At 44.4% G+C, this 20,616-nt stretch overlaps 1 protein-coding gene across 1 annotated transcript in view; it reads right to left on the reverse strand.

The window, feature by feature from the left end:
- Positions 1 to 5,419: 5,419 nt before the first annotated feature.
- LOC129696710 (CYFIP-related Rac1 interactor B) overlaps positions 5,420 to 20,616 on the reverse strand; it is a 122,257-nt gene continuing 107,060 nt past the window's right edge. Inside the window, exons 10-13 of the mRNA XM_055634829.1 lie at positions 18,153 to 18,232; positions 15,709 to 15,835; positions 12,906 to 12,976; positions 5,420 to 6,154 (exon numbers count right to left, since the gene is read on the reverse strand). Of these exons, the coding sequence (XP_055490804.1) occupies positions 6,091 to 6,154; positions 12,906 to 12,976; positions 15,709 to 15,835; positions 18,153 to 18,232 (342 nt within the window). The 3' untranslated portion in view covers positions 5,420 to 6,090. The remainder of the gene's footprint in view (positions 6,155 to 12,905; positions 12,977 to 15,708; positions 15,836 to 18,152; positions 18,233 to 20,616) is intronic.

Raw genomic sequence — 20,616 nt, forward strand, 5'->3', positions numbered from 1 at the left:
TGTTACTTATATGTTTTTAGTGTATCTTTAGTTTTTGTATTATGTGAGGGTGGGGGGGGGAGAACCCTTTTATCATATCTTTCCTCAACGGCGATGCAACTTTTTAATCATATCTTCGTCTACACTGCGGCTTTAATATCGTGGAGCTGGTGGTCCCTTTGTTAAGGGTCTACTGCGGGAGCTTCGACTGCCGGAGCTTCAACCGCCCAGATCATGGGAGCTTTGATCGCCCCGAATGCGGAAATTTTGGTTGCCCCAACCGCGGGAGAAAAGGAGGAAAGAAGGTATAAGTTATTTGCCTTCCATCACCGTGGGGAATGTGAGGTCGCGAAAAAACAAGATGGACGTGCTGCCTGCACTGGTGAGGACTCGGAGGGAGTGCTGTGAGTGCAGTGATCTCAGTGTTCATCGATTACAGCTCAGCATTCAACACCATTATACCCTCTAAACTGATCACCAAACACGGTGACCTGGGCATCGAAACCTCCCTCTGCAACTGGATACTGGACTTTCTAACCAACAGACCCCAGTCTGTTAGGTCAGACAAGCACACCTCTTCAACCCTCACCCTGAACACCGGCGTTCCACAGGGCTGGGTGCTGAGCCCCCTCCTTTACTCCCTCTTCACCTACGACTGCACATCTGTACATGGTACTAACACCATCATCAAGTATGCAGATGATACAACGGTGATTGGCCTCATCAGCAACAACGATGAGTCGGCCTATAGGGAGGAGGTCCACTCTAGCACATGGTACTACACACCATCATCCAAGTATGCAGATGGGACGGCACGCACAACGGTGATTGGCCGTGTTTCATTCAGGTTCAACAACGATGAGTCGGGACCCACAATATCAGGGTCAGGAGGCTCCCAGTCTCCTAGCAGAAGGTCCATGGTGCGCTGACAACTTCTAACCTGGCCCTTACCAACTGCATCAAGATGGTATGGCACCAACCGGAGGCTCATTGTAAAATTGAGGTCACCGGTTCTCCGTTGCCGGACCTGCGGAGGTCAGCATCAGGAACAGCTTCTTCCCTGCGGCGCTGTTCTGTTGCCGGACCAGCAGGTTACTCACTACTCACAATGTACCTCGGTGACTGCCAACCCCACCCCCCCCCCCCCGGACACACTCCCACCAGGAAAAAATCACTATGACTGTTTGCACATAAATAGATCCCACCAGGAAAAAATGACAATACTAATCTGAATCTGAATCTGTTTGCGGACAGGGACTAGCAGAGAGACTGTCAGGGACTGCAGAGAGTGTCAGTACAACTACTGGTCACATCACGGTGAAGGAGCGTGTGTGTGGCCCGGCCATTTAACTGATCGCTGTGGGTCTCCGCTTATGCTGTATGCCCTGGGGATTCTTACACGCTGTTGTGGTGGCTGTTTAAATCTATGTTTAACTTTATTTGGTTTTGTATCTTGTGCTTTTTTGTATGACTGTTGGCAAATCAAATTCCTTGTATGTTTACATACTTGGCTAATAAATTAATTGCAATTACAATTAATGGCAGAAAAATAAATGGGACATAAGGTTGATTGGATTGCTCTGAGGGCCAGTATAAACGTGACGGGCCAAAGTGCCTCCTTTGTTTCTAAACAATACGGATATGATTGGAACAGATGATTAAACTCACTTTAGCCAAGGTCACGATGGAGACAGGAAAGACCTGGACGGAAATACTGCCAGCAATCCTAATGCAATTATGAGGGATCTCTAATCGCACACCGGGTTTTTGCCACCATGAACTGTTGACATAGGAACCCCTTGTTGTGGCAAACCAGAAACATATTGGATAAGGTGTCTAATCCACGAGGGCCCTTTTCAACCACTTTAAAATGCTGAGATAGTGGCATGAGGTAAGGGAGCTCAGTTTAGTTTATTGTCACGTGTACCAAGGTACAGTGAAAAACATTTTTGTTGCGTGCTAACCAGTCAACAGAAAGACAAAACATGACTACAATCAATCCATTTAAAGTGTATAGATACATGATAAGGGAATGACGTTTAATGCAAGGTAAAGCAAGCAAAGTCCAATCAAGGATAGTCCGTGGGTCGTCAGAAAGGTAGTTTAGCACTGCTCTCTATTCCCAAGTGGACAAGACCATAGATGGTGCTACTGTGGGAGAAAGGAGAAATCTGGTCATTTTCCTTCTACTCATTCATGCACGCAGACCAAAGATCTGGTCAACCCCCACTATGGCACTAGGGAACACAAGTGATTAAGTTATTCCAACCTGCTCCTTACCTTAATACTGCTGATGCAAGCAAACCTATGGATGTGCGGGATCATCCCACAAGAAATAAAGATGGACTGAAATGTTTAAGAAAGTTAGACAGGTATACGGATATGGACCAAACGCAGCCAGGCGGGACTATCTGTGGTGACCAGATCGTCATGGTCACCACAGGTTCAGAACAGCATCTCAAATTTCACTCAAATAGCCTATAACCTAAAGGGCCTGTCCCATCAGCATGCGATAGCATGCGTCTAGCGCGACCAAACGTGGTCGCTTGAGGCGTACGGCCTCGCAGGGCCGGTCCCACTTCGATCGGCGGAGGTGTATGGAGTTGTGCGGGGCTGATCCCAACATCGCGCGGGGCTCCAAAATTCTTGCACTGTCCAAAAATCCCGCGCGACAACGGCCAGTCGGCCCGCAGCGGCATTGAGGCCGTACGCAGCACCTCGACGGGCGTACGCAGCGTCATGACGGCGTACTTTGCGTGATGACGTCACCGCCCGACGCCGTGCGACGTCCAAATTCAGTCGGCCCGCCTCCTGCCCAGCTGATTTGTGAGTATGATGTCGGGACCAGCCCGCACAACTCCTTACACCTCCACGGTTCGAATTGGGACCGGCCCCGCGAGGCCGTACGCCTCAAGCGACCACGTTTGGTCGCACTAGACGCATGCAATCGCATGCTGATGGGACAGGCCCTTTAGGTTATACGCTACTTGAGTGAAATTTGAGATGCTGTTCTGAACCTAAGATGAAAGCAAGTGATTGATGAAGCATTTGAATATCATTGGACACTGATGAACTCCCACAGTAATGTCCTGGAGTTGGGATGATTAACTCCTACAACCATAGTGCAAAGTATGATTGATGTATTTTCCCTTTGATGCCGTTGTGTCAGGGCTCCTTGATGTCATAAACAGTCAAATGTGGCCATGAGTCTCAATGTCCATTTTGTGGGCAACATTCACAAGTTTGGCCCATGCTGTCGTAAGGAACTGGTGGAAAGTCCTGTATCAGAGCTGGCCAGATGCAGCACATTGTCCTTCCCCGTCATCCATGAGGCAAAATAATCCTTCTGAATGAGGTAGCAACTCAACTACACTTCTTCCAATTTTGTGTGTTGCACTCAAGTGATTTTAAGCTTCTCTTGTATTGGTTAACGTGTTGTGTAACACTCAGTTTAACCCGATTGATGGCAGCTCCACCCTGCTGTTTGGCCTGCTACAGCACGTCCGCACGGGCTGCTAGCTGCCAGGGGTCGGTGAAATCATCATCCGCGAGGAGCAGGCAGATGTCCTCAGGCATCTGCTCAAGGAAGCCCTGCTCAAAAAGTGGGCAGGCCTTGTGTCCATCCATCAGGGTGAGCATTGTGTTCATGAGCATAGACGGATTGCGGTCGCCTAGGCCATCCATGTGCAGGAGTTTTCCGCCCTGTCACGCCGTCCGAGACTGAATATGCCCTTGAGGAGCAACTTAATCCCTTCGTACTTGTTGTCGGCTGGCAAAGGTAATAGATGAAGCGCCCGGCGGTTTCCTGGTCCAGCGCACTGACCACGGACGTCAGCAGTTATCTGGCAGATGTGGAATTGGGCTTCAGCTAGTTCAAACCACACTTGGGGCTGCGACGTCCAGAAGGTGGGCAGTTTGAGTGAAACTGCGTTCTGCTGATCTCTCCAGGCATGATGAAATCCAACAGAGGCCGTTTTGGATCGTCATGGTCACCACTGTAGAGGTTAACGTGTTGCATAAACACTCAGCTTCTACTCAGCGGCTGTGGAAAGCATCTTGTCCAGAAATATTACCATCTGGTTTGGAAATTGTTCTGCCCAGGACAAGAAGGCTCTGCAGAGAGTAGTGCGTTCGGCTGAACGCACTATGGGAACTTCACTCGCCCCCCTGCAGGAACTATACATCAGGAGGTGCAACTCCAGAGCCAATAAAATCATGGGAGACCCCTTCCACCCCTGCAACGGACTGTTCCAGCTACTACGGTCAGGCAAACGCCTCCGTTGCCATGCTGTGAGAACGGAGAGGTTGAGAAGGAGCTTCTTCCCAGAGGCCATTCGGGCTGTAAACTCCTATCTCATCGGGGACTAACTTTTACTGTACCACTCTACTGCTTTTTTTTTGTGCTGTTTTTTTCCCTTTTTCCTTAGCCCACAATATTTAATATGTAAAATAATATGTGATTCTGTTCCATTCTGTTTGTAGTTTGTTTGGTTGTTTGTTTGTTTGTCTTTTTGCACAAAGTCCGCGAGCATTGCCACTTTTCATTTCACTGCACATCTCGTATGTGTATGTGACGAATAAACTTGACTTGACTTTAATATTTAAACGATACATCTCCACAATTAGTACAAAAGGATAAGGTGTGTTAACGCGTTGACTGTGAAGTGAAGGCTAGCCCCCCATTGTCCGCTGCACCTCCCCCCCCCTCCAGCTGATCACCCGGGTCAGCGTTGATTGGTCGGCCCAGATCACGTAGTGTTTTCTTTACCGGAATCATTTATCTTCCATTTTATATCCACAGTTCCAGATAAATCAGACATATAACCATATAACAATTACAGCACGGAAACATAACTTAGAAACATTCATTCCAATGTCCTAAAAGGACATTGAAAACAAATGTGTCACCTGGACAATCTGGCCTCCACCCTACCACAAACATTCCTATTCTCACTCCTCCCATCTTTTTCTAATGTGCAACTTCAAAGCCACATTCCTCACTTTTCCAATATCAAGTTGACATTGTCTTTCTCCTTTCACAGATGCTCCCTGACTCAGAGTATCCCCAACATTTTCTGTTTTACTCCTTACCTTATTACTGAATGGATTTCAGCCCAATGGTATGTAATACATTTTTACATGGAGTCATACAGCATGGAAAGATGTCCTTCGGCTCAACTTGCCATGTGAACCAAAATGCCCATCTAAACTAGTCCCATTTGCCCATGCATGCTTCAAGTGAATTTCCAGTATTCCCAGGCTTTTGTAGATTAAAAAAAGTTACTTTAAACTAATATATTTTTGTAAAATTTGTGATGAATGATAGAATGGATATAGTAGGTCGGCTGAAGATTTAGAATTCGTAGGATAGGTTTGTAGTCATTTGGCAAATATTGTGAGGTAATAGCTTGAAAGAAATTTTGAAATCTCATTAGTCAAATTTTAGAAAAACAAAAGCTCATTTTATTTGATCCACAGCTGCCAACTTTACATGTACATGCACACGCATCTGTTACGCACACAAAAGTTTAACGTTAGTATAATGAATGTTAAACTTACATACACTCGTACAAAATGAGTCAATGAAAACTGAAGTATTGACAAAACAGACACAGTAATTTGTAGTCTGTTGTGCTAGGTACCTTTTTGTACAATAAAACATATATAGTTAACTTAACATCTGTTCAATCTTTTTTAATGGCTGCACATGATGAAGCTGCAATAGAAAATGAGTTTTTTTTAGGCTTTACACAGCATGAAAAGGCTTATCATGCAGAAGCGGTATTAAATATTAATCAATAGAATTGGAACAGAGATTTTCTTCTCTTAGGCCATGATCCTCAATCTCCTCATACAAAGACATCCAACTTGTGAAAAGTAGCTGCCAATGTGCTCCATTCATCCATTCAAATGTGAAACAAAAAAACACTTTTTGCACTATTTTTGAATCAAGAGAGTTTGGCACAGAAAGTAAGTTTAGCTATTTTGTTTTAAGAGCAGGAACACATTAAAAAAAAAAAGCAGTTGCATTCGTTTGAACATTAAAAACACATCTGTGCATATCAATCATTGCAGAATACTGTTTTCTGTAGCCAGCTCTGTTACTATTCTTTATTGCAACATCGTCTTGATTTGCTTGGAGGTAGTCTCATCATTCAAATGCTTGGTGGTGTACCTGAAATGAAGAACATCATGCCTTTAAAACAACAAACAAGTCTTTAGTGCAATTATTTGCAAACACAAGGACATGCTGTTTTGTGAACATATGTAATACTACATGGGCAAAGTATACAGTTCAGCAAAACATAATGCAACATTACCAAAAGGCAGCTCTGGAAGAGGGACATCTGTGGGCACTTAACACATGTGTAACACAATTAATTCATTTGGTGGGCAGAATCAATGTCCAAAACTAGAAATACATGTACACCAGCTTGGCTGTTCAAGAACGCAAGAAAAAAGCCGAACATGTTCAAAGAAACAATTTAATGCAAGCATTAATTATTGGGACCTGTGACGAAAAAACCCGCAAGAACCTTTTGTCTGAAAAGCGCGCTTTGTCCTGGGACAAGGCCTGCTCCACTGCTCATGATAGGGAAGCAGTCAAGAAGAGAATTACGCAGCTTCGACCTAATAATTCACAGCTGATTCAGGCAATACAGGATCGAGAACCCCCCTCACGCAGACATCAATGTATGCCAACGCGGAGCGAAGCGTGACCCACAGCTATGACCACAACCTTCACAAGGGTACCTTCGCTGCGGTGAAAGTCATGCACAGTGGTCTGACTGCAAGCACAGAAGCGCAGTTTGCAGGTTCTGTCGGAAGGCAGGGCATATCGAGACGGTATGTTTTGCAAAGCAATGCGCCGGGGAGGGATGGCAAACCTCGATCCGCAAGTCCACACGAGTAAACGGCCATTATGTAGTCATTTTCAAAACCAGTGGAATGAAAAGTCGGAGCCAGCCTCCGTACGTAGTTACGCTGACAGTGGGCAACCAACTTGTGAGGTTTAAACTGAGTTAAGTTCAGTCCTCACTTTGATAGGCAAGTCATCATTACGTCAAAATTACAGCTCCCAGACTCGGTGTTCTGCAGCTACACCAGAGATAGTGTCAATATACTTAGGAGTTTTTACAGCAGAGGTTGCTCATCACGACAAACTGTTCCACTTACCAGTGCATGTGGTCAGAGCAGGCCAACAGCCGAACTTCCTGGGTAGAAATTGGATTAAGAACATTCCATCTATTCTATCCTACATTATCTGTCTTAGTGGAAGCCCAGCATTAACTTCCCTACAATTGAAACATCAAGATAGATAGCCTTTATTGTCATTCAGACCAAAGTCTGAATGAAATTTCAGCAGTCATACATATAATACAATAAAAACAACAAAAACAACAATAAACAAACATTAACATCCACCACAGTGAGTCCACCCAACATCTCCTCACTGTGATGGAGGCAAAAGTCTTAGGTCTGCAGTCTCTTCCCTCCTCTTCTCCCTCTGCACTGAGGCGATACCCCCCCGGGCGATGTTACAAATCAGTCCCGCGGCTCAAACACCGCGGCCCAGGGTGGTCGAAGCTGCCGCCCACCAATCCTGCAAACGCAGCCGCTGGCCCACGGCCGAACCCCGGACTCAGGCCACCACCGCCAGAACACCGTCCCAGCCACCCTCACGTGAGTACCGCACCGTCTTCAGCCTCGGGCTGGGCCGCCCCGACTTGGGCGCCGAACCTCCCCCGGGCTGAGCCGCCCCGACTTGGGCGCCGCTTCTTCCCCGGGCCGGGCCGCCCCGACTTGGGCGCCGCTTCTTCCCCGGGCCGGGCCGCCCCCGATTCTCCCTCTGGCCGGGCCGCCCCGACTTGGGCGTCGCTTCTTCCCCGGGCACGGCCGCCCCGACTGTTCGTCGCTTCCTGAGGGCCGGGCCGCCCCGACTTGGGCGTCGCTTCTTCCCCGGCCGGGCCCCCCGACTTGGGCGTCGCTGCTCCCCGGGCCGGGCTGCCCCGACTTGGGCGCCGAACCTCCATTAGGCCGGGCGCGCCCGACGAAGGCAGAGAAGGGGAATACGACCAAAAAGTCGCCGATTTGGCGCCGAACCTCCCTTGAGACCGGGCGCGCCCCGTTACATGGGCGTCCCCCCCCGGGCCCAAAACACAAACTAAGGGCCGGGCCGCTAGACATGGGCGTCGCTTCTTAAACAACACAAAAAACCACAAACAAACGCTTCTCCCTCTGGCCGGGCCTGCCCCGACTGTGGCAGTCGCCGCTCACCAAGCGTTCCAAGCAGGATATTTTCATCAATACCGCAGCCCAACAGCTAAGACAAACTGTCTGCCTAAATTCTACAAAGCCCATTAAGCTGCAGGCCCAAAGATCGAAGAAGCACTGGACCGTCTACAAAAAATAGCTGTGATCGAACCTTGTAGTACTCGTTGTGGGCAGTTCCGATTGTGCCAGTCCGACGGACCTGTTCGCATTTATGGCGACTATAAGCTAACCACCAACACCATGACAAGATTGAACACGTATCCCCCAACACAAATAGAAGACTTATATGCATCCCTTATATAGAAGACTTATATGCATCAGGAGGACAGTAGTTCTCAACTTTAGACCTGAAACATGCCTATAATCAAGTCATGTTGGATGAAGAGTCACAGGACGTTACAACGATCAACACACACCGGGGCTATAAGCGGCTACCATTTGGAGTGAGTTCTGCTTGTGGAAAATTCCAGTGCCTTATTGATAACCTAGTTAAGGGCATTCCTTATGTGTTTGCTTATCTTGATGACATATTAGTAACCGGTATGTCAGAGGCACACCATCTTGCAATATTGGACACATTACTTGCTCGCCTAGAGGAAGCCGGCTTTACACTAAAGAGTGAAAAATGCATGTTTCTGGCTGACTCGGTCAATTACCTAGGCTTTAGAGAAGATAAGAGGTGCCCATCCCCAGGACCACAAGGTCAAAGCCATAAGAGGTCCAACACCCACAGAACATTGCTCAGTTACGCTCTTTCCTGGGGCTAGTTATGCATTGCGATCGGTTCATAAATCAGTCGGCTACAGTGTTGAAGCCCTTGTACCAATAATTCCAGGACCAGCACTGGGTATGGTCAAAAGCCAAGCAAAGAGCGTTCAAACAAATAAAAGCAGCCCGCTGTTCCTCTCCTGTGTTGGTGCATTATAACTGAGAAACACCTTTAACCATATGGAATAGGCATCATCCGTCTGCATCGAACGGCTTTCACATAAAGAACAATGTCTCAGGCGGAGATGAATTATTCAAACTTGATTCAGAAGCCCTCGGTATAACATTTGGCATCAAACGCTTCCTCTTGGATATCATTTAGAAGTCCACAGACCACAAGACCCTGTTAGCTTGATGGGAGAGACGCGCGGTATCCAACAGATGGCGTCACCAAGATTGCAAAGATGGGCGTTAACTACATCTTACACAATGAAGTAATCCCCCGGAAAAGAAAACATAGCGGATGCCTTAAGCAGATGACCAATTGTTGAGAATAGTCTCTGGCAGTCACCTCGTGCAATGCTTAGATAAAACACCAGTCAAGACTCACATCATGAGGCAGTGGACAGCCCGCAATCCACTCCTGTTGCGGGATAAAAGGGCTCGACGGGTTGGTTGGCCCGTCAGCCCTTCACCCGTGCTTCAACCATTTACGAACTGTCAGCATGAACTGAGCCGTCTGGATGGCTGTATATTATGGGGCAGTCGAGTAGTTGTTCCCCCTCAAGGCCGCAGACGTGTACTCCCTGACTTGCATGATTCTCATCCTGGTGTTGTTAGAATGAAGGCACTGGCGCGAAACTACGTGTGGTGGCCTAAAATTGGTAGATATTGAGAATATTGTACACACCCGGCCCATTTATCAGATAACGCAGAATGCATCGTCAAAGGTTCCCCTTAAACCATGGGCCTGGCCCTATTCCCCTTAGAAGTGCAGTCATACTGATTATTTTGGACCGCTTTAGGAACATGTTTCTGGTTATTGTTGATGCCCATTCGCAGTGGATAGAGGCGCTAGCTACTCATATATCGTGCACTTTGACAACTACTGTATCTAAATTACGATCAGTCTTTGCTACATTTGTCATCCCGGAAATGATTGTATCCGACAACGGCCAGGCGTTCACAAGCTACGAATACAAGATGTTTGTTGAGAAGAATGGTATTAGGCACCTGACAACGGCACCATATCGCACAGCATCGATACTTAGAGATAATATATATAAGTATCTGGATAAACAGGGTCTGATTAGGAACAGTCAACATGGATTTGTGCCTGGAAGGTCATGTTTGACTAATCTTCTTGAATTTTTTGAAGAGGTTACTCGGGAAATTGATGAGGGTAAAGCAGTGGATGTTGTATATATGGACTTCAGTAAGGCCTTTGGCAAGGTTCCTCATGGAAGGTTGGTTAAGAAGGTTCAATGGTTGGGTATTAATGGTGGAGTAGCAAGATGGATTCAACAGTGGCTGAATGGGAGATGCCAGAGAGTAATGGTGGATGGTTGTTTGTCAGGTTGGAGGCCAGTGACTAGTGGGGTGCCACAGGGATCTGCGTTGGGTCCACTGTTGTTTGTCATGTACATCAATGATCTGGATGATGGTGTGGTAAATTGGATTAGTAAGTATGCAGATGATACTAAGATAGGTGGGGTTGTGGATAATGAAGTAGATTTTCAAAGTCTACAGAGAGATTTATGCCAGTTGGAAGAGTGGGCTGAAAGATGGCAGATGGAGTTTAATGCTGATAAGTGTGAGGTGCTACATCTTGGCAGGACAAATCAAAATAGGACGTACATGGTAAATGGTAGGGAATTGAAGAATGCAGGTGACCAGAGGGATCTGGGAATAACTGTGCACAGTTCCCTGAAAGTGGAATCTCATGTAGATAGGGTGGTAAAGAAAGCTTTTGGTGTGCTGGCCTTTATAAATCAGAGCATTGAGTATAGAAGTTGGGATGTAATGTTAAAATTGTACAAGGAATTGGTGAGGCCAATTCTGGAGTATGGTGTACAATATTGGTCACCTAATTATAGGAAGGATGTCAACAAAATAGAGAGAGTACAGAGGAGTTTCAGCAACTAAGTTACAGAGAAAGGTTGAACAAGTTAGGGCTTTATTCTTTGGAGCGCAGAAGGTTAAGGGGGAACTTGATAGAGGTCTTTAAAATGATGAGAGGGATAGACAGAGTTGACGTGGATAAGCTTTTCCCACTGAGAGTAGGGAAGATTCAAACAAGGGGACATGACTTGAGAATTAAGGGACAGAAGTTTAGGGGTAACATGAGGGGGAACTTCTTTACTCAGAGTGGTGGCTGTGTGGAATGAGCTTCCAGTGAAGGTGGTGGAAGCAGGTTTGTTTTTATCATTTAAAAATAAATTGGATAGTTATATGGACTGGAAAGGAATGGAGGGTTATGGTCTGAGCGCAGGTATATGGGACTAGGGGAGAATACGTGTTCGGCTGTAATTGTTATATGGTTATATGGTTATAAAGTCTCCCACGCGAAGAAGGCAACCAGCTGTCGACTGGCATTGCAAGTCAAGTGGTAGAACTAGAACTCAGACAGTAGAGTTGTCAGGCGACATCTAGATCATGTACACCAGAGAACGAATGAACCACCCTGGGAAGAGACCGAAGCACCCCTGGCGGACGAAAGCATCATTCAAGCAGAAGAACCAACAAATACAACACCAAGTGAAGAAGGGCTTCCAAGTCTACAGACCAAGATAGAAGATGCTCCCCTGTGGCGGTCCACAAGGGTGCATCGGCCAGTTGACCGATATCAGGTCGTATAACAGCGGGAGTCATTTCACTGTTTTTCTATGTACAGTTGATGGGTTTTTTTTCTCTTCTCCCTGCAGTTCCCTCCTGGGGGGGGGGGGGGCGAAGTTATGAACCATATTGAGTACATTGGCATCACAACCCCGTGAACGCGCACGTGTTTGCTTGTCTATCACATAGTCCGTCGGTATTGATGTCCAATCAGAGCGTGCCGTTTGTGCGGCACTGGTCCGGGGTCCGCCCGCAATCCCGTACTTAGTCCCCGGCGGATCTCGCTCGTACACTTCCTGTTTGTCGTGACTGAATAAACCCACATTTTTACACGTGGTCTACCTTGGTCGTTCTTACTCCGCACATGTGTAACAGAACCCACAGCCTTTGTCACTACCAGTCTTTTCCTATCTTACACCAAGTCTGAGTCACCACTCATCACAATTCTTGCTGACTACATTGCTTCTGGTCTCCAAATTTCTCCAACTCAAAATCATTATTTTTAAAGTTGGTTTATTAGCTCACCTTTTTTGTAAGGTCTCCTTACTGCAAAAACAATAAATGAGTGAAATAAACTTGGTTCATGATAGGATACAGGCAGAAGAAACGATAAGCTCATGTTTATGTCGAGTGAAAGATTGTGGAAGCGTCTTGGAGGTGTATGAAAAGCTTAACAACGCATACAATGATGACCCAAAAGCACATTTCTGGGTCTGATCAAGCACCAATGTTACCAACTGCCTGGTCCAACTGATACAGTTGACAGAGAGGAATCAATGGAAAGTGAAATTAAGTTAATGGATTGGCAGGTGCTTATAACATTTAACAGATTTGCTTAAAATTAGTTACATTTAAGTCCCTGCACAAATACCTGCATAAATGCATAATTCATGATGGCAATTTGTGAAGTTATGCTTTAGATATGATAATATTCTGCAATACTGTTTTTAAAACAATTTCTTACTTCAGATGAAACATACTTTTATTCCCAACTCTTCTGCAATTGCATGTTCCAGAGAGGACTGCACACTTAGTACAAAACTTTGAAATCCATAAATTGTATTGCTTACTTTTCCTGTAAGTGTCAATAAGGTTTTGTATCTAATTACCTGAGAGCATTCAAAAGGCCTTCTACACTATTTGGAGGCTGATCCTTTAGGACTTTTATGCAACCTTTCATCTGTAAAACAAAAAGTATAGTCTTAAGTTACAGTCACTTCTTTAAAGGTGCAAATGTGCTTACTTTATTATTTCAATAGATTTGAAATATACCTTTTTTTAGAGTCATAGTCATACAGCATGGAAACAGGCTATTCAGCCCTGTTTGCCCATGCTGACCAAGGAACCCCCTCTACACAAAACCCATCCACCCTAGTTTGACCCTATATCCCTTTAAACCGCTCCCATCCCTGTACCTGTCCAAATTTTTTTTTTTTTAATGTTGTTATAGTTTCTGCCTCAGCTACCTCCTCTGGCAGCTCATTCCTCAAACCACCCTCTGTGTCGAGAATGTTGTCCCTCAGATTGCCATTTAATCTTTCCCCTTCATCCTAAACTAAGTCCTCTGGTTTTTGATTCCCATAGTCTGGGTAAAAGAATGTACATTACCCTGTCTATTCCCCTTATAATCTCATACACCTCTATAAGACCACATCATCCTCCTACGCTCCAATGAATATAGTCCTGCCTGCCCAACCTCTCCCTATAACTCAAGCAAGTCTTGCCATTACCCTTGTAAATCTTCTCTGCACTCTTTCCAGCTTAACATACAGTCCCCTCCATAATGTTTTGGACAAAGACCCATCATTTATTTATTTACCTCTGTACCCCACAATTTGAGAATTGTAATTTAAAAAATAACTTGGTTAAAGTGCACATAGTCAGATTTTATTAAAGGCTATTTTTATACATTTTGGTTTCACCATATAGAAATTACAGCTGTGTTTATACATAGTTCCACCATTTCAGGGTTTTTGTAATTGCTCAGGTGTGTTTAATTGCCTCCTTAATGCAGGTATAAGAGAGCTCTCAGCACCCAGTCTTTCTTCCAGTATTTCCATCACCTTTGGAAACTTTTATTGCTGTTTATCAACATGACGACCAAAGTTGTGCCAATGGAAGTCAAAGAAGCCATTATGAGACCGAGAAACAAGAATAAAACTGTTAGAGACATCAGCGAAACCTTAGGCTTACCAAAATCAACTGTTGGAAAATCATTAAGAAGAGAGCACTGGTGAGCTTGCTAATCGCAAACGGACTGGCAGGCCAAGGAAGACCTTCACAGCCGATGACAAAAGAATTCTCTCTATAATTTTAAAAAAAAACAAACACCTGTCTGACAGATCCGAAACACTCTCCAGGAGTCAGGTGTGGATTTGTTAATGACCACTGTCCACAGAAGACTTCATGAACAGAAATACAGAGGCTACACTGCAAGACCACTACACTGGTCAGTGGCAAAAATATGATGGCCAGGTTACAGTTTGCCAAGAAGTACTTAAAGAGCAACCAATATTCTGGAAAAAGGTCTTGTGGACAGATGAGACGAAGATTAACTTATACCAGAGTGATGGCAAGAGCAAAGTATGGAGGAGAGAAGGAACATAACAAGATCCAAAGCATACTACCTCCCCTGTGAAACACAGTTATAGCCTGGGCATATGGCTGCTGAAGGTACTGGCTCACTTATCTTCATTGATGATACAACTGCTGATGGTAGTAACATAATGAATTCTGAAGTGTATAGACACATCCTATCTGCTCAAGTTCAAACAAATGCCTCAAAACTCATTGACCGGCAGTTCATTCTACAGCAAGACAATGATGCCAAACATACTGCTAAAGCACCAAAGGAGTTTTTTAAAACCAAAAAAATGGTCAATTCTTGAGTGGCCAAGTCAATCACCCGATCTGAACACAATTGAGCATTCCTTTTGTATGCTGGAGAGAAAACTGAAGGGGACTAGTCCCCAAAACAAGCATAAGCTAAAGATGGCTGCAATACAGGCCTGGCAGAGCATCACCAGAAAAGACACCCAGCAACTGGTGATGTCCATGAATCACGGATTTCAAACAGTCATTGCATGCAAAGCATATGCAACAAAATACGAAACATGAGAACTTTCATTTACATGACATTGCTGTGTCCCAAACATTATGCTGAAATGAGGGGACTATGTATAACCACAGCTGTCATTTCTACATGGTGAAATCAAAATATATAAAAATGGCCTTTATTAAAACCTGCCAATGTGCACTTTAACCACACGTGATTTTTCTTCTATTACAAATCTCCAATTGTGGAGTACAGAGGCAAATAAATAAATGATGGGTCTTTGTCCCATACATTATGGAAGTCACTGTATTTCCTATAGCAGGATGACCAAAACTGAACACAATACTTCAACTGTGGCCTCTCCAGCACCTACAGCTGAACATAACATCCCAATTTCTATACTTAATACCCTGACTGATGAAGGCCAATGTACTGAAAGCCTTCTTGACCACTATTTCTCTGAGACACCATTTTCAAGAAACTATTTACCTGCACTCCAAGATCCTTCATCTACACACACTCCCCAGAGCCCCGTCATTTACTGTGAAGGTCCTGCTCTGGTTAGACTTTCCAAAATGTAACATCTCACTTTTATCTGCATTAAACTCCTTTAACCAGTCCTCTTGTCCACTTGCCCATCAGATCACGATCCTGCTGTAACATTTGATAACCATCTCCACGCTCGAGAATACCACCCACTTTAGTGGAAGATGTGTATAAAATGAAATAAACTGCCCATCAGGCAGCAACCTGTGCTGTTGAGAATATTCCCAAATAAGAACACTTCCAATATATGAAATTAACAGCTTGAAGAGATCAATGACAATATATCCAGAATCAATGTAGGTTAAACTCACATCTATTTTGGATGTTTTGGCAAATGCCCCGACTGGATGCACATGGTCATAAAGAATGATGACACCAACCATCACCCTCAGACAAAATGATACTGTCTCTTCATTTGCAAATCTGCTCCTGTATTCCCTATACACGAAGAAATAAACCATGCAATCATTTCCATCAATATAATCATTCAATTTCATTTTTAATGGAATATTGCCATTATTATCATATACCAACATATCAGTCGTTATGAAAATATTTTGGCTAATATGACTAATTACTATATCTCACTTGTTTGGATTGGATTATACCAAATAAAAATCTAGAAGCCATACAAAAAAAGTTGTAACTTTCTTTATGCAAAGACCAAGTATAGTAATATTTAACTTTCAACATTTTACTTCAACATATTTACTAAATGCAAATCATATTAAAAAGTTGCGACCAAAGAAAAATGGTTGGAGAAATAATTTCCTTTAAAGGCATATTTTGGTAACATGGAAGGCTGTAATTTGCATGCACATCCTGAAAGTTCAATGGTAAAAGTGAATTTTTCAGATTACACGGTTGAGGTCACACACTGGTTTCTTTGCTTCCTTCCGCTCATAGTAGCAATTTAATTTTGCAATACAACTTTTGAAATAGTGCTGTGGTACCATTTCATCTGGAATGAGAAATGCTAGCAGTAGAAAGCAAACAAAAACATGAAACCCACTACTAACGTTTAAGACGGGAATTAAATATTCTTACCCAAGGACAGTTTTCCCCACATAATCTACAATCACTGATATCACATTTGACATATTTTTAATAACTTTTATTTTCATGAGCAGAAATCAGTCCTAAATAAATTCCAGACTTGTACTCATGCAACAGCTTTTATACTTTCACAATTCCCTAAACCGTTTTACAGTAAATGCACTTCTTCTGCAGTGTAATCAGTTGTTATAGTAAGTGGAATTTGATAGCTAATTTGGAACATTCCACAACAGAACTCCACTAATGTTGATACAATAGACAAATCATATCAGAAACATTGGGCATTAATAAAGCTTGTATTACCAATGCCTTAATTGAGCAGTAAGCTCAGGAGATGAAGATATTTAGTATGAATTACAAATCTCCAGGAATTGCTGGTTTAAGCAGATTGTTCCACACAAAAGACAACTAACCCTCAGTTTCCTCTGAATTTCCAAGATTTGATGTACATGCATATTGATTGCCTGTTAAATTTATTTAATAAAGTCAGATCCTATAATTACAATAAGGACTAATGTCCCTTTAATGAAAGTCGTTGATCACTGTAACACAATCTTACTGACACAAGGTCAAAAAATAAGCTGTTAAACCTCATTCCCAAAGTATTAAATTTAGAAAATGTTTTAATGGTTTTAATTTTTTACAATCACATTTGTGTCATATTTTTATTACTTTGCATTTCCCTTTCAATTTCTAATTAAAAATTAACTCATCTTCTTCCTCTGTTCCTCCCAAGTCCTGAAAAATGATAACTCTTGTCATTACATAAACATTATCTGCTAACACTTGCATCTACTTAAACATAGAAGGGTTGCAAAAAATTCCAACTAGAGCACTTGCTACAAACATAGAAAATATGTGCAGGAGGAGACCATTCGGCCCTTCGAGCTAGCACCGCCATTCATTGTGACCATGGCTGATCGTCCCCTATCAATAACCCGTGCCTGCCTTCTCCCCATATCCCTTGACTCCACTAGCCCCTGGAGCTCTATCTAACTCTCTCTTAAATCCATCCAGTGATTTTGCCTCCACTGCCATCTGTGGCAGGGAATTCCACAAATTCACAACTCTCTGCGTGAAAATCTTTTTTCTCACCTCAGTCTTAAATGACCTCCCCTTTATTCTAAGACTGTGGCCCCTGGTACTGGACTCGCCCAACACTGGGAACATTTTTCCTACATCTAGCTTGTCCAGTCCTTTTATAATTTTATATGTTTCTATAAGATCCCCCTCATCCTTCTAAACTCCAGTGAATACAAGCCTAGTCTTTTCAATCTTTCCTCATATGACAGTCCCGCCATCGCAGGGATCAATCTCGTGAACCTACGCTGCACTGCCTTAATCACAAGGATGACCTTCCTCAAATTAGGAGACCAAAACTGTACACAATACTCCAGATGTGGCCTCTTTACTCCTATACTGAAAGTCTCTTGTTATGAAGGCCAACATTCCATTAGCTTTCTTCACTGCCTGCTGTACCTGCACGCCAACTTTCAGTGACTTGTGTACAAGGACGCCCAGGTCTCGCTGCACCTCCCTCTTACCTAACCTAACCCCATTGAGATAATAACCAGCCCCCTTTTTTTTGCCGCCAAAGTGGCATCCCAGTACAGTACAACATCCCAGTACAGCCAGTAAGATTTGGGACATAATACTATCTCTCTGAAATAATTACCAATACAAAATATGTTCAACTCACGGTGTCTCCAGCATAACTCTGCATACACTTGCCATTGTGCTTAAACAGTCAGTCGTGTTTTCTATAGGAAGAGACTTGTTCTACAAAGGAATAAAATGGAGAGAAATACTGATATTATCAGCAATGACATATGCTGAAATTGGGTCCTTATATAGCGAGTTGCTTTACGAGAGTATTATTGAAAAACATTTACCAAAGAGTCACATATTTAACAAATAGTCCCATGACAGTCACAAATGCACAAAAGTTTGGTCTAAGAAGTTGTTTTTAGGATGCATCTTAAAAGTAGCCAAAACATGTCAAGAGGTGATGTCGTTTAGGCAGGGAATTCTGCATCTTTGGGTTCTGAGATCTTAAAGTGCAGTAACCTTTGATGCAATATTAAATTTGAGTACGACTAAGAGACGAAAATTGGAGAGAGATATGACAGAGGGTTGTTGCAAAGGAAAATATTACAGGGATAACGAATGGATTTCAACACCATAATGCTGCCCAAATAAGAACAACACAAGCTGGGATGCTGGACAATGATGAGTGAATAAAACCTGATTTCATTTAGTACGAGACCAGGTTCGGACCCATTGGGCTGGTCCCCCAAAGCAATATTCCACCACTGACATAGCCCCCAACTGCACGGGCGCGGCTGACGGGTTCCCGTTGTGATGCCAGAGATCTCCGTTGTGACGCGAGTCACGGCAACCCTCCCCAACAGCGCAGGCCCGGCCGGCAATTGGGAGCGTGAGTGTGATGTTTTTAAAGTTCAAAATGGTAATAGCGTGTAAAAAAATAAGATCAAAGTGAACGCATCTCGCTCTCCCCCTTCAGTTCCCTATTCCCCTCCTCCATTATCATCCCTCTCCCCTCCCTCCACCAACCCTCCTCTGCCCCCTCCCCTCCTCCATTACCTTGCCATCACTCTTCCTACTCTTATCCTCCTCCCTCATCATCCTCCAGCACTCCCTCTCACTCATCCCCCAGCAATCCCTCCCCCTCTTCACCCTCTCTTCTTTCCCCTCCTCCTCCCCTCCGCTACTCCCTCCCTCACCTTTCCATCCCTCTCCTTCCCCCTACCCTCAGTCACTCCCTCCCTCCCTACCCTCTCGCTCCCTAACCCCCTGCTCCCCCACTCTTCACCTCCCTAATCCCACCCCCCATTCTCCCTCCTCACCTCCCCACTGCCCTCTCCCTCTATCCCCCACTCCCTACCTCCATCACCTCTTCCTCCTTACCTCCCCCACTTTCCCCTCCCTCTCACTCCCTACACCTGTCCTCTCCCTCTATCCCCCTGCTCCCCCACTCTTCAACTCCCCCCATTCCCACTTTCCCACAACGAAAATCGCTTTATTAAAATGAAACCACCTCCCTATCCCACCCCCCACTATGAAAAAGCATTTAAAAAACAATTCTGAATGAAAATCGTGTTTTTTCTTTAAAATAACCTAAACACAATGTTAATTGTTAATGAAAACGGAAGAATTTGATTAACAAACTCAGTTGTTTTGAAAATCATGATTTTTATGTAAATGAGATTTGGGGTCCCATTATGACGTCAAACGCAGCTGACAGGCAGGGCAAGTGGAAAAGTGGTTTGAAAAGCTATTTTTGTATAGTTTAAAATGTCAATAACTTGTAAAATATATCATCAATCTGAACAAAACTTGTTTCATTTACATCACAGGACAACGGTGAGTAAGGTGGGCCACAAATTGGAGCGCTATCGTGTACCGTTTTGGTGGGGTTTTGGGATCTCACGCACACGCACGTATACAAACAAGATGAGAGTTTTAGTAATATAATATACGGGCTGCTAAGTTGGGATAGAGGCTTGTTTCCTGAGCATGAAATGAAAGGGCAGTCATTTGTACGCTAGAACACATTAGCCTAGAGATAACTAAGCACTGAACTAAGTTATTAATTAGCAACATCATATATAAATCATTCACCGGGTGGCGCCGTCAGCAATGACCGCCTTGCCAACAGTCTGTCTGTCTTTTCATCTTTTTTGTTATTTTTAGTGTGTTTTAAAAGTATGTGTTAATGTTCTCTGGTTTGTTTTATGTGGGGGATGGGGGAGGGGGTCGGGGAAACTCTTTTCAATCTCTTACCTTGCCGGAGATGCGATTGTTTTCTGGATCGTATTTCCGGTGGCTCTGTGGCCTAACATCATGGAGCTGCCGGCCTTGTTCGAGACTGCCTTTGGGCCCCACCACAGGGCCGTGGACTTACGTTTGTAGCCTGTGATCCCTTGCCTGGGATCGATGCTCCGCGGCCTGCAGATTTCAACATCGAGGAGCTCGCAGTCTCGGGAAGAGACTGATGTCGGGGAGCTCCAAAGTCGCAGAAGGTTCGACCAGCCCCGACCCGGGGTACTGTCGCCTGGCGCGGGTGAGCTGAGATTCCCCCCCAATGCGGGAGCTTGATTGCCTCAACGAGGACGGCTCGACCGCCGGCTGCGGGAGTCAAG

Source organism: Leucoraja erinacea, chromosome 4 (genome assembly GCF_028641065.1).
Source record: "Leucoraja erinacea ecotype New England chromosome 4, Leri_hhj_1, whole genome shotgun sequence".
In the NCBI taxonomy this organism is placed as follows: Eukaryota; Metazoa; Chordata; class Chondrichthyes; order Rajiformes; family Rajidae; genus Leucoraja; species Leucoraja erinaceus.